This window comes from Tasmannia lanceolata, unplaced genomic scaffold (assembly GCF_043159265.1).
Source record: "Tasmannia lanceolata isolate RefF3 unplaced genomic scaffold, GAP_Taslan_0.1 ptg000007l, whole genome shotgun sequence".
Taxonomy (NCBI): domain Eukaryota; kingdom Viridiplantae; phylum Streptophyta; class Magnoliopsida; order Canellales; family Winteraceae; genus Tasmannia; species Tasmannia lanceolata.
The window spans coordinates 26601515-26619643 of record NW_027518684.1 but is presented as its reverse complement, the minus strand read 5'-3'; the positions used below and the strand labels follow the sequence as shown (position 1 = coordinate 26619643).

The window sequence follows — 18129 nt, the reverse complement described above, 5'->3', positions numbered from 1 at the left end:
GAGATATTCTTTGGGGTTTTCTTTGCTAATTGAAAGGGTAAGACAAAGCGTATATCCGAGGATTACTTACCCTAGAGACAAGGAGAGGTAGCAAGGTCGGTATTCCAAAACTCTCTTTCATATATCTTAAACTAGAAGCATGCTAGGATTGAATTTGTGATTTTTTTTAAAGTCATGAATATTAAAGAATTTGAATGTGAAATTTTAAGGAGATTAGATCAAGTTTAAGTTATTTCATAATCTGAAATTTTTCTTGGAAAATCTATTTTTTATATTAAAATTGAATTTTCGGAAAGAAAAGGGTTTAAAATCCAATTTACAAAGCAATTATAACAAACCTTTACAAATTTTTGAATTTTTCAATCTCTGAGTGTTTTGCACATTAAAAAGTGTAGAAATCTGGAATTTCAAAGAATTTTGACTTCGTTTTGACCGCGATTTGACCTTTTGAACTTTACCCTAAAAGGGGTAAAATTCTAAAGATTGAATTTAAAAAGATGTCAAAACAGATCCAAAATCAATAAAAATTTAAAAATAACATAATTTTAAGATTTTGAATTAGTACGAATTTTTTGATGAATTCTTGATTTGATTTAGAAGGTTTAAAAATTCATTTAACTCTAGGGGTATTTTTGGAAAAAACCAATTTTCGAAGATTCTATAAGGTTTTTAAAAGTAAAATTTGGATGAGAAGCAAATTAAATCTAATCTAATTTCCTGTGAATTTTTCAAGATTTTTGGTTGCTGTTGGATATTTGTTTATGATTTTTTATGTCAAATCATGCGTGCTGTATTAAATCTGAGAAAAATAGTAAATTGCAATGAAAAATTCTGAAAATATTTTTTTGATAATCATTACTAGAATTACATGTTTCCATAAAGTTTAGACTGATTTGGATTTGATTTACTATGTGTTTCTTTGTTAATTCATAATCTGGATAGATATTTGTAAAATCGTAAATTAATAGTAAATCATTCTTTAAATTTATGAAACTTTTGCAGTAATCCTTCCGGATTGTAATAAAGTTAGTGTAGAAAGTTCATATTGTTTTGAAATGATTTGCTATACGTTACTGTGTTAATTTACAATCTGGACAGAAACTTTCAACATTGAAAAACTAATAGCAAAACACATTTAAAATCTATGAAATGTTTATAGTAATCTTATCTAATTAAGGAGAAGTTATTGTAAAAATTTCATCTTGTTCTGAAAAGATTTGCTATATGTTGATGTGTAAATCTACAATCTGAATTGAAACCTTTTAAAATCCTTAAGTAAATCGAATTAAAATCAAATTGTTTTATAAATTTCCAGATGATCATAATATTCCATCACATATTTAATCATTAAATTATCAAAATAGAAACCTTAGGAATCACTGATTTCCTTTGTAAAATCCTGATGCTGTGATAGTTTAATGGCTGAAATCGCATTCATAATCGTATACTAATTGTGATCAATCCTTGACAATTTGAGCATGTAAATTATAGTACGATATTGGCTCCGAGGTATACTGTCCACGGAAATCCTGAGAAACATGCCAGGCAATAACGTACTATAACTTAGATGTTAAATTGTGCGAGGTGAGAGCGCACGATTCCCTTTCATGAATGCGATCTAAGCATGAATTTTATCAAGCCTTAGAGCCTTTGGTATTCCTTAGATGTTAGGAATCAGAAACCTTTTAAAGAACTGAAAATCTTTCATTTCAACAAACTGAATTGATTTAATCCATGTCTTTGGAACCGTTGGATTGCGGTCTCCCATCGTAGGATCCTTTAGAGCCCCTTAGGAACACTCACATCACGTTGTGTTCTAGGTTTTAGGGAGTCCTAGAGTTAGGAGTTCAGCCTCATCACGGATGCTTGCTATGGATAGCAACCGTGCCATATGTCTAGTTACACTAGTCACCCAATCTTTCCCTAGGACAAGCCTAGTAAACTAGGATGTAGGCTAACCTGCATTAGTCTAAGGAACAACTTGCATTTAGATAAGAATCATATAGCATCTTAAATGAAATCCTAAGATAATAAAATCCTCAACCTGAATTAAATAACTTCTCCTAAAACTGTTGAAACAATCAATCCCGTCTAGGTCGGTGTCTTAGTTGAGTTAGGCATAAGTAGCTTAGCTTAGGTGCACCGAACTACGTCGACTCTGATCCCAGTGAGGCTTGGGTACGTAGGCAGCTTGGATGTCTGATGGCATACCAACCGCGAGTCGGCACCACAACAAATTGTGGTGTTTTGTATATTAATTTTCCTGTAAATGCTTAATCAAATCACTTAGGATTTTCCATGAAATTAGAATTTTAGGAGAACTTTCACTTAGATGGAATTCAAACAAATAAAGAAATCAAGATACACACTTAGGATCTACATTGAAATTAGATCATAGGATGCATGTCACATAGTTCGCACATTAACATAGAGTTGAATAAGCCAATTAAAATAAATTTAAAAGAGTTAGCTTTTGGAATCGAAGACCGATTATCGGGCAGGAATGGTGCATGTGGTGGATAAATCCCCATACCTTCCATTCTCGTAACCAGGTAGCGAGTCTAGATTTCTGGTTAATTTCGGGTCCTAGATCCCACATCTAGGTGGCGACTCTGTCAGTCTCTTTTGTGTGGAATTCGGATTGCCTTAGTGATCCCAAGTTCACATAAAAGATGAATTAAAATCAATAATAAAAATGTGCACGCCAATCGCGTGGGTACGAGAGACCAAGAGAGAGCGTGGCGGCTCGCGCCCCACCCCTCTCGCAGGATCGAGTACCACACAACCCAGCACACGGCCACAGATTACACCACTACAACCTTAAGAACCACATGTGGTCCTTTTCTAATCCATCTTTTGCCAATCTGGCAGTCATAGAATTAGTTGACCGCTCGATATGATTAAACTTTGGCTGCGCACTATCCGACAAAGATCGCGAATCTCTATAATATTACCAGCCTAATTCCACAGTCCAAGAGCCTTAGAAGGTGCCCATGCAAGAGCATTCGAAGAGTCACCTTCGATAATCAAGGTGCTTGAACCCACTTTTTGCAAACCATTTGAGGCAGCAAAGGAGAGCTTTGTCATCCACCTGTGGACCCCGATCCGAGAGCTAAGTCTGTCTCATATGGATCATCCACGTGAATGGAGAGCTCTACCAAGGAACTCTCGAAAGAATGATGCCTCTCACAGCATGAGTGGCGATACAAAGGTGAGATACCTCTCGATTCGGGGGCTAGCCCAGATTCGAGGCGTACCTTATACAAAGAAGAGTCGCCATCCAGGGAAGTAGGCCCTGGATCCCACACTATGCTCTGTTGCAACGGATAACCAGAGATTATAAAAGAAGGTTCGTGCCTGGTTACGAATTCGGAAGGTCTAAAGAGCACCTCATCCGCCCAAGTGTAAACACCTGGTCTCTTATGCCATTTACTTAATAATTTTGAAGAGTTTTGGGCGAAAATCATATGAAATGGGAATGAATATCTCCGAGAAGACGTCTATCTAATCATGCATGTCTCGGAGATGAAATTAAAGGCACACAAGATAAAATAAAAGAAACATGTGTCACCTAAGCATAGCTAGGTTATAAGTGACATGCCTAATGGGTGTCTAAGTTCTGATGAACAAACACATGCATGACACACCAAAAAAGTATAAGGTCTGCGCAATAAAGTAAGGAAACGCTGCAAAACATAGAAAATGACTCGATACCATACAACCCTAAAACTCTAATCTATACCTAGGCCCGAGTCTTTAGATGATCTGATGTTCATCCAAAGAAGCTTACGTATCCCCGCCTCCACGAGAATCAAGGCAACGTAGTTCTTCGCACCTATTCTAAGCTATGATGCCTAAGACATCTAGACCTCTATCATAGACTCGATCTAAAAGACCGGACTAGTTCTTAAAGCTTCTTGTGTGATTATTTAAATTCCAATGGATTGTAGATTTTAGGACACCCTATATGCCCTAACTAAATGCAGGTTAGCCCTAAGCTAATGCAGGTGGTTCCTATAATCTATGTGTAACTAAGCTGTATATCCTAAGAAAAACAGTAGGATCTATCGCATCTTAGACCTAGTCATCAATTGGCGATGTGGATCGCCAACTGACCGGACGGAGGCGTAAAACTCCTAGCTAGGACTCACTCCTAACTCTAACACAAACAAATAAAACACACAACAAACAAACAACGAACGAGGGAGCAACTCCCGACTCAAAAACTCTCTAACTAGGACAACCTCCTAACTCTAGAGGAAGATCCTTTCGAAAAAACAATATTTTTAAAGATTTTTGTAATTTTGAAAGATTTAAAATGCTTATTTTTAAAGGTTTGGCTGGACTTGGGATGTGGATCCCAAGCTGCACTACGTACCCTATGGAAAGGGATCAAGCCAACGTAGTTCGGAAACAGAAATCCCTAACTACTCTGAAAGACTCAAAATTTTTGAGATTTTTGGATTTTAAGAAGATTTTTGAATTTTTAAGTGTTTTTGAAATGTTTTTTTTTGTTATTTTTAAGTGTTTTTGACTCAAGGGGGACAAATCCTATCATCATAAGGGGAGGACAGACTCCGGATATCCCGCAAAGGTTGGACAGCATCCTATGCTTTGCGGAGGAATGAACAGAATAACAACTCTGCAAGGGTTGGACAGCATCCTATACCTTGCAGGAGCGGATAGAAAAACACATGATTTGATGAGAGGTAAGATAGAATCCTAACCCCTATGATGATAGAATTTGATTCTTGAACAAGAGGACTGACTCTCTAGACTAAGGACGGATTCCTATGCTAGTAGACTATCAAACTAAGACAAAGCTCACAAGTAATAAGGAAAAAGAGACCTTGTGCATATTTGGCAAAGGTAAAACACCCAGCCGGGCCGGACAGCTACCTAGCCCTAGGGTGCAACAAATGTGCAACCCAATACCCATAAGGGTAAGGGTATGATGCCAAGCCGAGTAGGGTGTTCTCCCAAAACCAAAAGACGCACAAAGAGGAGGTTTAGCAAGAGAGTGAGACTGGGTAAGTATCTTAGACACAGAGGTAGGATAGAGAAAAATGCTAACAAGGAAAAAGAGACCTTGTGCATATTTGGCAAAGGTAAAACACCCAGCCGGGCCGGACAGCTACCTAACCCTAGGGTGCAACAAATGTGCAACCCAATACCCATAAGGGTAAGGGTATGATGCCAAGCCGAGTAGGGTGTTCTCCCAAAACCAAAAGACGCACAAAGAGGAGGTTTAGCAAGAGAGTGAGACTGGGTAAGTATCTTAGACACAGAGGTAGGATAGAGAAAAATGCTAACAAGACTAGGCAAGTCTCCTAGGATGGACTCACTTATGAGACAAAGCTTGTCTCTAAAGGATACAACTTTCTCTGCCTGAGACATAGCCTGTCTCCCTGAGAGAGCTCTAGAGAACTCTTTCATTGCCCTTGCAATGAATGGGTTTCTAATATCTAGGGGATACACACCATAAAGACTGGACAAGTCTTAAAATAAATGAGGGGAGTGCTACTTGGACTAAGCGAGTCCCCTAAGGATGGGCTTGGGCTATCGCCTTCATCGCCCTACAAGAAAAGGGGATTCTAGTATCTAAAGAAAATTAACAGCAATCTATAAGACTGTGTTAGTCTATCAAAAAGAGAAGAAAAGGCTACCAGATAATCGCAAATTCCACTCTATTCTTATAAAAATAAATCAAGTGCTAAGCAAAGAAGAATTTTCAATAAAAAACAATACACAATCTATAGCAATCATAAAATGATAAACAACATTAATTAGTCCAGACCAGCCGCTGGATAGCCTAATAAAGTAAAAGAAAAACAATATCAAACACTTCAAAACCAACCACAAACCCCAATGCGGGGACTCCAATGAAATCAGATGATGCCAAAGTAATCATCTGATATCAAATACACATGATAATATTTCTAATCCCGCCTTGAGATCAGACAGTACTCATGTCGATAATATCGGATAGAGTAGTCATCTGATCTCCTTCTTCCTATTAACAATTTATTTAAATAAAAAAAGAATGAGTATAATAAGCTTTGATATAATCTCACCTGAACAATCCATTTATCTTCAGAATCTAACTTAAAATTAAATAAGAGGAAAGAAGAGGGGAGAGGGTACTATCATGATCCAATAAATCCCTCTAAGGATGGGCTTGGGCTATCGCCTTCATCGCCGGAACTTTAATTTTAAGAAAAACTACCTATGGACTGAGAAAGCACAACTATTAAATCATAGAATTTCAAGAATTACCATACCTCAATTGCATATAGTATCAACAACTTATATAATGAATAAGGATACATCCATTATGCTACACAATTTCCAAACAAACATAAATCACATGTATAGAATGGAAGAACCTATTTGGACAATAAATATATGCTTCGGTCATTACAAATTATAGATACAAAGTGTAGGAAACTATGTACAACAGCTACACTGATATTGGCGTACCAAAATGAAAGGAAATGAAACCCCCTGTGATCAGTTATGAGTTCTACAAAGTGCAGGAAATGATAGACAGCAGCTATGTGCAACTGTAGACAGCAGTTACGTGCTTGTGAATCGAACCAATGGGCAGCAGTTATATGCAATAATAGACAACAATTATGTGTTCAAGATTTGCCAAAGGATAACTATGATTATCAACAATACCCCTAATACAATTAAATCATAGTTAAACAAATCACAACATCTCACAGATAATATATTTCTGCATTAATGCCTTGTGATATGACTAAAGTAAACCAAAATTGCATGAAACACCAAAATCTTTAACAAGGCTATGGTTAAAGTAGAAGTTGATAGTTAAGAGGGTAGTCACTCAGTCACCCTGAATTTGTAAACAAGATTAATGGGCCAAGAGATGCAAGACATTGGGCTGAAGCTTACGAACTTCAAGATATTAATAAGATGGGAATCCAGTAAAGTCATTGGATGCCACAAGCAACATCAGACTATAAGTTCAATCAAATGACAAAAATGAGCTCCTGTTTGAATCAGCACCCTCACAACATAAGATTGAATAGCTGCTAATCCAATAAATTTGAATGAACCTCTACATTTACCCATACCCATTTTATTCTTCGGCCTAAAATAAGAATATCATTAAATCAATTTCTAGTCATCCACAGGTTGCACAAGTAATCCCAAGGTGTTAAAAATAGAGATCAATTTATGAACATTTGGTATCAAGTCCAGAGTAAAAGAAAAAAAAATCTTATAAACCTGTTGCAGCGAGATAGACATCCAAACAATTACAAAAGCTTCATTTTAACTCTTATCTTTAACCATTTTAGATATAATCATCAGATTTAGCATGATTCTTATCATTAGCAGAAATCCAAATTTTCAATGGAAACATATACAGTAGTGGCTAAAAGTAAGAATTTCTTAAAATTCTCTATTCAAAAGAAAATCATTTAACAGCTTTTCAGTACTAACACCAGGTAGAACATTTAACCATAAGAAACTGAGCAAATTTCTTAAACACAAAGAAATAAGTTAACTTTTCCCTAAAAAAAAGCAAATTTCTTAAACACAAAGAAATAAGTTAACTTTTCCCTAAAAAAAAAATTGAATTCCATCACATTAATGAACTAAATCCAAAGCATAGTATCAATTATATCAGAACAAGTTCTTTCTAGCTATCTTTTGACAAAACTTAGCAAAAAAGCTGAATCTGAACCAAAATCAATTTTTTTTTTCTTTTTCCATTGATAACGTTAAAGTCGATCCATAGCAAATCATCTATCATATATAAGATTCTAGCAATTGTTCACGCACAAAAGGTACACGGACTTTCCAGATAACCAAAAGAAGGTGAATCGTAAAAAAATAAATCACGAGGATCATGTCAGCACAGCAACTCAAATAAAATTGTCACAAACTACACACACAAACATACACAAAAAAATAAATAAATAAATAAAATAAAAAAATAAATACCTAGAATCAGAGCTTTTTTTGTTTGATCCTTAAGCATATGAAACAAAATCTGAAATGTATGCCTTTATGAATTCTCCTGGAATGAATTTCTCAAATTCTACTATACAGTAACTCCAAATTGATGCTCCGATGAAGCAGATATTCCCAATCAAAGCCTCTGATGCTCAATTTCAAAGAGAAACAGGTAGATCTGAAGTTTGGAAACGAACAATAGCTGGAGTTCTTTGGATTAGAGACAATAGCCAGCAGCAATCGGCTTCGGATTCGTCGGATCCTTGCTGAAGTTGAACGAAAATAGAGGATCTAAGATTTGAAAGTTGCTGTTGTAGACACCCCATTTTGACCAGACCCATGTTCGCTGTGTTTTGTGCGAAACTCCATTCAATCCACCAAGGTACTCAGATCCAACCCCATTTTCCACGTTCCCCTTTTACTCCACTAGTGGACCCAACCCCACGTTGCATTCTCAACCTCCCATCTCAACAGCAACTCGAAAGCCCATTTTCATCTTCTATTAATACCCACCAAACCCTCATCGACAATCGATTTCTTCCATCATCGGGAAGGAGAGGGGTGAAACAGGGAATGAGGTGGCTGTCCATAGCAAAAACAGGGTCAAGTTTATCATTACCCCTTTTTGATTTCCCATTTTCTAACCGAGCCACCCCCATATGGGTTAAAGGAGTAGTCAATGTACACTAGTGATGGTTGTCCTAGAAACAAAGGGGGTCGAATATATGGTTTTCTTTCTCATAAATTCCGGTCGAACAGGGCATAAAAGGGAGAGATCATTTTTCATTTAGAAAAAAAAAGCTCTCATTTCAGAGCTGGTTTTGGAAAATCTCAGAGAAAAGAGAGGGTTTGTGAGAGAGCTTCTACCATCCCACCACTGGCGGTACTCCGGCCACATCTCAGACAACCCTCGGCCATCTTCTCCATTAAAGCCACCACCGCTTCCATCTAACATTTTTGGCGGAAAATACAGAGAAAAAGAGATCGGGAGAATCAGAGAAAGCGAGAGATAGATCTGGAAATGAGAATGAGAGATCTGGTGAGAGAGTGAAATGGATCTGAGAAAGGAATCAGATCAGAGAGAGAGGGAGAGGTATTATTAGCACAAAAAAAAAAAAACCTAACTTTTATCAAAACCCTAACTTTTCTTGTAAGTTTTCTCCTTCTTAGAGACCTTAGCCGCCTCATTTTCTGTCCGATCCGTCTATTTCCCGTCGAATCAGAGCTCACAGATCGATTTTTCATGCCCTAACCCTCTATTTGAGATCTCTGCATAGTAAAACCGATTGCATTTCGTGGATTTTGATCGAATCTAAGCTCTTTGTCACCGGATCGGATGAATGCGAATAGATGCTGTCTATCTCTCAAAGAAAATTCAATACACTATTGAAGGCAAAATAAGTTTGGAGGATGCAGAGCTGTTGATTCGCTTTTTTTTTTTTTTTTTCTCTATAAATTGGTTGTTTTTCAAAATTCCGAAGTAGAGATTTAAGTAAATGTTGGAACCTGAGCTCTGTTCTTCCCGTGTTCTGTCTCCTTGTCGGGAAGAAAGTGGAGATGAAGAGCTTTCTGTGCTTCCAAGGCACACAAAAGTTATTGTGACGGGTAACAACAGAGCAAAGTCAGTACTGGTTGGGCTGCAAGGCGTTGTCAAGAAGGCCGTTGGCCTCGGTGGATGGCATTGGCTGGTTCTGAAGAATGGGGTGGAAGTGAAGTTACAGAGGAATGCTCTGAGTGTGCTAGAAGCTCCAACAGGGAATGAAGATGATGATGAAGACAATGAGTGTGATAATTCCTTCTGCAGTAGCTCTGACATGGGTGAAAAAGAGAATGATTTTTCTAGTATTGAGTTCCAAAAACCAAGTAAGTCAAGGGTCAGGCATGCAAGGCCGTGGATCTCCTCAGCAAAATCAATCAACCGAAGTAATTACAGAGAAGTCCAATCCAATGCCTATAAGCTCCCACAGAGGGTGAATTTGGCAAAGCTAGAGACAGCAGCCCTGTGGAGATATTGGAGACACTTTAACCTAGTGAGCATTAATCCCAATCCATCTAAGGAACAACTGGTTCATGGGGTGCAGCGGCATTTCTTATCACAGAGCAAGCAGGAGGCGCCCACCACATGAAAGAAGTAAAGAGATGCGATCTTAGACGGGAGATGTGGGCAAATTTACCACTTGATCTTTAGTATGAGATGGGATACACCCTCCTCGAATGGCTGTAGCAGTGGGTTCACTACAGCTCAAAGGGAAGTAGAGATCAAAAGGTAAATTTTCAAGTTCCAGTTTTCAGAATATAGTGCTGGAAATCTGCACTTTCATATTTTTGGGGTGTTTAAGCTCAGAATTATACAGATATACAAACTAGAAAGTTGTAGATCTTTTTCCATAGATAGGAATGCATATAAATTTTGTTAAATTTGGATAAGAATTGAATAAGTTATACTTATTTCAAATTTCTGTTGAAAAAGTGGGTTCAAATGGGTGGTTTCTTGTTTTTCGGCCACATACGGAGGGAATTGGCCGGGGATCCGATCATAAAAGTTTTAGGGGATGTTTTTAAAAATAATTTTTATGTTTTGTAAAACTTCCAGTTCTAAGTCTGTGAAGAGTTACATTTGATTTTTGTTTTTGATATGAGTGGAAGCCCATTTTCTGGCAGCAGAGGAGAAAATTGTGATTTCGGACTGTTGCCAGTGAAAATTAGCCGAAGTGGTAAACTAAAAAGTTATTCTTATATTTTTAATAAACAACTTTGATGTTTGTCATTTTTTCAAATTTTGAGTTCTTGAGGAAGAAAATTTTAAATTAGATTTCAGCTTTTTTTTTTAAAGTGAAGTTGATTTTTGAGCATTCCGTTTCTATGATAATCAGTAATTTTTTTAGCTCAAATAAGGTTAATTTTATACTTTTTCTGATTAAAGGTTCTTCAAGATCCAAAAATCTTAGGCTTGAATTCAATCATTTGCGATTCAAATCTAAAGTTTTGATCACTGTTGTAGTTCTAATCCCCATTTGTCATTAATATTTCTCTATTTAGAGTAATCTTGTTGAAATTAGTTATATAATCGTTTATACTTGTTGAATTTGATCCTAGCTCTGTGATTCCTGTGATCTTTCTAGAATTTATCGATCTTATAATCTACCTATATTCCAGAGGAAGAATGATCATGGAAGTATTCAGGATGGTATTTTTCAAAGTTTTAGACCTGAACCATTGATTTTATTGGCTTTGTGGTGGCTTGCGTCTCTATTTTGTCTCTTTGTTTTAGGGATAGAATCATAGAAGACTATCCAAGTCTCAAATAGAACACCTCCTTTAGGTTAAGGACCGACTTGGTCTGTTAAAAACCGTGCTTCCTTCTCTTTGCAGGGGTGATGAAGGCGTTAGCCTAAGCCCATTATTTTAGGGGACTTACCAAGTCCAAGTATTATTTTCCCTTCATTTAGAAAATTGTCTTAGACTTTTAGATACCTTGAAATCTTTGGTTCTTTATTCATTATGAGAGGCGATGAAGGTGATAGCCCAAGCCCACCTTTTAGGGACCTGCTCGGTCATAGTAGCACTCCCCTCTTTTTGTTTAGTAGGCTTACCCAGCCTTCTAGATGTTTTAATCCTTTTTAGAACCCTTTGTCTCATTGCCAGAGCAATTATAAGGTTACTTGGAGCCCCATAGGAGACATGATTTGTCTCATTTGTTTTAGGGGTGTCTTTTCCTTTTGACATGTTTTTTTATCTGATTGACGTTCCACTCGTTTGTGATCATGCTAGTTTACTTGTTTGTGACCACGCTGGTGTACCTGTTTGTGAGCACGCTAGTTTACTTTTTTGTGAATCACATTTGTTTTCTTGTTTAGTGTCTTTATCTCGGAATATGTTCCGAACTACGTTGGCTTGATCCCTTTCCACAGGGTACGTAGTGAAGCTTGGGATTCACATCCCAGGTCCAGCCAAAACTTAAAAAAATAATAAACATTTCAAATCTTCCAAAACTACAAAAATTCTTCAAAACCTTTTCAAAAAGATCTTCCCCTAGAGTTAGGAGTCTGTCCTAGCTATTTAAGGTGTTTTAGAGTTAGGGGGCTGTCTTGATTTGTATTGATATAATGTGTCCTGTCGTGTGAGTGTCCCTAGAGTTAGGAGGCCTCGAGTCGATCGGTTAGACATTTAGTCGAACCGATGGCTAGACTAGGAAGCATATAGTCAGCCCATGGTTTTTCTTAGGTTGCACAGCCTAGTTACACATAGGATATAGGGCCCACCTGCATTAGCTCCAGGCTAATCAACTTGCATTAGTTAGGGCATATAGAGAGTCCTAAAAATTACAACTCACATGAATTTAAGCAATTGTATAAAAAAGCTTTAAAAATCAGTCGAGTCTAGTGGAATTGAGTCTAGGATAGCGGTTCTAGATGGTTAGGCATCGTAGTTTAGAATAGGGCATCGAACTACGTTGACTCCGATTCTTCCCGAGGCCGGGATACGTAGAGCAGCTGGGATGGATGGCCATCTTGGTCCGAGTCAGGTCTCATTAGAGTTAGGATTCATTTTGTCCAGTCAGGTATAGAGTTGATTTGTGTTGTATGTTTTTGCTGTGTTTTCTTACTTTCATGTACAGATCCTATACATTTAGCTGTAACATGCATGTGTTTGCACACCAGAACTTAGACACCCATTAGGCATGTCACTTATAACCTAGTTTTGCTTAGGCGACACTTCTTTCATTTCTTTTATGTGTGCTTATTATTTATCTCCGAGACATGCATGATTAGATAGACGTCTTCTCAGAGATATTGATTCCCATTTCATATGACTTTTGCCCAAAATTCTTCAAAATCATTAAGTAAATGGCATAAGAGACCAAGTGCTTGCACTTGGGCGGACGAGGTGCTCTTTGGACCTTCCGAATTCGTAACCAGGCACGAACCCTCTTTTTATAATCTCTGGTTATCCGTTGCAACAGAGCATAGTATGGGATCCTTGGCCCACTTCCTTGGATGGTGACTCTTCTTTGTTTAAGGTACGCCTCGAATCTGGGCTAGTCCCCGAATCGAGAGGTATCTCCCTTTGTATCGCCACTCATGCTGTGAGGGGCATTTCTTTCGAGAGTTCCTTGGTAGAGCTCTCCATTCACGTGGATGATCCTGAGACTGACTCGTGTGGGGGCACGTCCCTCCGCCGCGCCTCTCTCAGATCGGGGTCCACAGGCTGGCGAAAACATTTTGAAAATCTTTCAAATGGTGAAAGAAAAGACCAATCTCCAAATCACGGATAGAAATGTGCAGCCAAACAGAAAATGATTTTGAGACCAAATTGTGTCAAAATAAATAATAAATAAAAAAAAATATTCACATTCATTCAAACCTGCATTCACATATCCACAAATATATATATGCTCATGGACATACATTACTTATGCCTCATTGAATTCAAGCAACAAACAGGGCACCTTATGACTTCATAAATAAGAGGACTGTTATGAGCACTATCACATTCACAGAATAAGAATAAAAACTGCTATGATCATTACCCCACTCCACACAACAAATGAGGACTGCCATGAATATTATTATGATTTGAAAACTAAAAGAATAATTGCTAGTGGAATATTAGAAATAAAATACATTTGTTTCAAACCATTATATTCAATGATAACATCCATAAATAACCAAACAAGAAAAACTCTTTTGAACAGTCAAACACAATAAACTTGATCATTGTCATAAGATGCATCACTTATTATCCTACTAAATGTACCATGCTCATCTCGGCACTTCACAATTTTCCACAGGGGACAAAAGAGCCAAACATGAGAAATGTACTTGAGTTAAATCAATTAAGCATACCCTCAATTACAAGACCATTTGAAGCACACAATTATACGTAGGAATAACCAAGATGAGACAAATAGTTTAGAGGAAAAAGTCTAGTGTATAATGATACAAATATTCTCTCTCTTTTTTTTTTTTTTAAAAAGACATTCAAAATAAAGGAAACCAAAACCAATTAACTAGACAAATTAAGATAAGAGGTAACGTATCCTTCTCACTATGTGTCTCTAAACAGCAACAGAACAATGAACCACACCCAAATAAAAAAAAAAATTTAACATATTTTCAAGGAAAAGATAAACTGAATAAGCCTAAAAAAAAAACCAAAAAAAAAAAAAAAAGGACATTTTCTTCCATCATGAATAAAGTACCCATATCAAAAATTTCAAAGTTAAAACAATATAAACCCGGGATTTTACACAACTCTAACCTATCACATTTTTTTTTTTATAAAAAAAAAACTGAATTGATGAGTTATTATAATTCCTTGTTACAAATTCAAAGATCTGACCAAAACATCCAAGGATAAATGATTTTGAATAGCTATTAAAACATGAATGTTCAGACAAGACCCTCATGGTTTCGTGCGACACTATCATGCAGACATTTCCCCATTTCAATATCAACACAACCACCCAAACATATGTCTAGACTAATTTAAGGACTATTCAAACAGGCCTTCACAGAACTCATGAAACATCATTTGAACAGAAGTTCAAATTAAAGTTCTAAAAAAAATACAAATAAAAACCTATATAGAATTCTTATTTGACCATAGTTATTTTAACCTAATAGTTGAAAAATACAAAAGGATTTCAAATCACCTCTCAACATCATAATATTTTAATTAGAATATCAAAATTTTAATAACCATACTCTGTATCAAAGTTACCATATTCAGTATAATCAACATTCCGAAAGATAAATTCAGTAAAACACAAAGCTGACTAAAAACAAAAAATGACACATAACTTGCATAGCAAATCAAATGAATGGATGACTATGGCTACTAGCACAGATATGTAAGACACAACAAACTTAAACTCCAAATAACTCATCTAAAAGACTTTTTAAGAGTCTAAGGTTACAAAAACACATCCCGATTGCAAGCACAAATATTCTCTAACCTTTCTTTTCTCTTTCCTTCTTGTATAGTTAAGATAGCTTAAGAAATTAACATGTCAGAATTTCTAAATCTTCAATCTCCTTATTAAGAAAATTTCAGATAAAAGAATCTAGGGCAACACTTCAACGTATGCTTTGATTTTTGAAGAGTCACTATAACTTTCAGGTAATTTATAAAGAGATAAATTTCAGAGCTCGACCTACACAATTTTGACAAGCACTTTTTATACACTTCTCATTCTAACAAAGAATCTCAGCCAATAAGGGATTAAATACAAGAAATCATCTCGTTCTCCAGTTTTGTAAAAATCATTTCGAATTTGTCAAAACTTAACAAAATTTAAACTGTAAAACATAAATCTATAGCACAGATCACACTATTTCTAGGAATATCCATGTACTCACATCATGAAGCCTTTGAATTTTTGTTAAAAATAACATTTTGTAGAGATTTTGAACATATAAACTATTTAGTCTCTAATCAAAGATAAAATACCTGTTAAATGAATCTATTTGCTTTTTCCTCTTGAATCACAATGAATCCCCTCAAGAAAATATGATAACCGAAGCTATAGAACCAAGGAATTAGATGAATTCCAGAGAAAAAAGTTTAGATCTACAGTGAGATGACTTGAATAAAGAGAAGCTATGATTTTTGAAGTTTTAGAGAAGCAAAAGGTGAAACTAGGGCTTGAGGTTGAAGAAATAACAGATCTTGACGAAATAATGAAAAACAAGTGTTATAAGAAAAGAATTTTGCAGATCGGATCTCCAGCAATCTTGCCTAAGAATATCAATCGAAGAAAAAGAAAGAAAAAGAAAAAGAAAAAATTAAGGTTTTAGATCTCGAGCTAGGGTGAAATGAAACAAAGAAAGATGATGCTGAAAGAGATAACAAGGAGGATATAGCTAGAACCTTGCCGGAAAAACGTAGGATCTGGCCGGAGAAGGAGCAAGAACTAGTTTTTTTTTTTTTTTATGAAGAAAAGAAACAGATCTAGGTTTCTAAAAGGTATGGCTAAAAAAAAAAGAAGAAGATGAAGATTGCACAAGGTAGAAGGCTTGACCGGAGTACGGTCAGAATACAACTGGAGCTTGGCCGGAGGTCAGCCGGAGAAAGAGGAATTGGTCGGAGAAGACAAAAAAATCAGGTTAGGGTATGGCTCAGATCTGTTTTCTCTCTCTCTTTTCTCTCTCTTTCTCTCTCGAAAGATCTTTTTTTTTTTTTTTTTAAGAAAATGAACCTAAGTTCATATTTATAGGGTGAAAGGGAGAAATGATATTAGCACAGCTACTTGATGGGCGCGCGGTTTTTTTTTTTGCGCGAATTTTTTTATAAACGCACAGCCGAATCATGTCTTTTCTGCCCTAGGCCGCGAGCCTTCCAGGATAAATTCGCCCCCCCTTTTCTGGTTTACACTACGGACACTCTCCCATCTCGCTCGCTAGGCAAACGCGCTCGGAATTCGACGAAATTTTGTAGGGACCTAGATGGGATCCTAAACTAGCTTAGGGACGAATTTGGGTCACCAGATCATAGAATTACCTGGGTTTTAATCAAATCAAATGCAAAAAGGGGTTCGGTCAAAATGGGGTGTCTACAGCTGTCAACGAGGACTGGCCAGAATCCGGCGATGATGCGATCGGAGAAGATGAAGTGAGAGAAGGGTTTCGGCGAGATCTGCTTTCTCTCACCTCAGACTCTCTCTCTCTAAAAAATTAGAAAAAACCTTGAGTCCCCGATAAATGAGAGCTTAAGCTCTTATTTAAAGGAAAATGAGCAGTTGATATCAGCACTCCCATTTGATAAGCGCACACATGCGCGACCCCAGCTGGCTAATGCACCCTCCCCACGCTTGATAACTGCACTAACTCCACTTGTCTTTTGTGAATTTTTTTCGTCGGATCTTTCTGGAATTTTGCAGGGGGTCTTAAGGTTTCCAAAAATATATTTATGGGCACTTAAGGTCTTTGGATGACTAGAACTTTCCTTCAAATACACAGATTTCAGGGTAAAATGAAAACCTAGTGGGCCACCCCCTCATTACACTACACACACCTTTTCAACCCGATTGCTGGGCAAACGAGTCCTGATCTCGATGAAATTTTGCAGGGGGTTAAAAGATACCCTAATCCAGCTTAGGGCGAAGTTTGGGACCCTATTGGTTAGATTTGGACAGATTTGGTATGAGCCGGGGAGATTTAGGGCTTAGTCAAAATGGGGTGTCTACACCACCTCATTTGGTTCACAAATCCCTGCTGAACCCGTGAAGGATTGTGTTCTTTTCTTCATCTTTTGATGTTCCCATTTTATCTTCTAGGAACTTTGTTCCAGGAAACATTTTGACAAGTCTAATGTTTTCACACTTGTAACATTTGATGTTCTTAGCATCATATCATGTAACTTCTCATCAACTTTAGAATCATTTTTAAAAAATTCTTTCCTCCATTACAAAACTTTTGATCTGCATTTTCTTTCTCAAATCTAGATTACAACCATTATTTGATTATTGGAAAAGAAGGCTTCATCTTTCTCGAAAATTAAAACATCGACCATTTGCATATCCAAGGCTTCATGATTTGATAAACGATTCTCAAACTCTACAAGCGGTTTGTGTTGTCCACACATGAAGAGAAATAACAAAAGGAACATTCTTTTTTTAAAGGCCATGGATTAGATATCTTTTCAACCTGGCCTTGCAAATTGCTTCATCTAGATCTAAACTTGAAACTTCAACACAAATAATCTTAAAATTTGAAAAATAATGGGATATAATCCTCTTACCTTGAGAAATAGAAGCAAGCTCCTTTTCAAGCATTTAAAGTCTATTATTCGGTTAAAGATCTTGTCAATCTCTCACACCTCCTTTGGTGACTCGATATTTTACATATGATCAATCAAATCTTTCTGAATTGATCCTCTAAAAGAATAAAGAGCCTTACCACATCTTATCCTCCATTGATTCCTTGACTCATCATTCTCAAGTATGACGACCTCCATATCATCTCCGTCAACAATTTTCTATAGATGTTGGCCTTGAAGTTAATAAACCTCCACACAGAACTTCCAATATAGGTAGTTGGAGTTTCTTAGCTTCTCCATGCTGAAATGACTCAACCTTCCGCTCATGTCTATCCTTGGCAACTCCAATCGCCACAACCAACTTCCTCTTAGTTCTTTGCTTTT

The 18129-nt window shown here is 36.8% G+C and overlaps 1 protein-coding gene across 1 annotated transcript; it reads left to right on the top strand.

Moving 5' to 3' along the window:
* The first annotated feature begins 9234 nt into the window (after positions 1 to 9234).
* On the top strand, positions 9235 to 10404 carry LOC143881188 (uncharacterized). The gene has a single exon (XM_077384170.1). It carries the CDS (start codon positions 9483 to 9485, stop codon positions 10110 to 10112), a length of 630 nt encoding a protein of 209 aa, XP_077240285.1. The 5' UTR covers positions 9235 to 9482; the 3' UTR covers positions 10113 to 10404.
* The last annotated feature ends 7725 nt before the right edge of the window (positions 10405 to 18129 follow it).

Excerpts from the sequence above, each read along its gene's own strand:
- LOC143881188 (XM_077384170.1), top strand. The coding sequence starts at position 9,483 with ATGTTGGAACCTGAGCTCTGTTCTTCCCGTGTTCTGTCTCCTTGTCGG.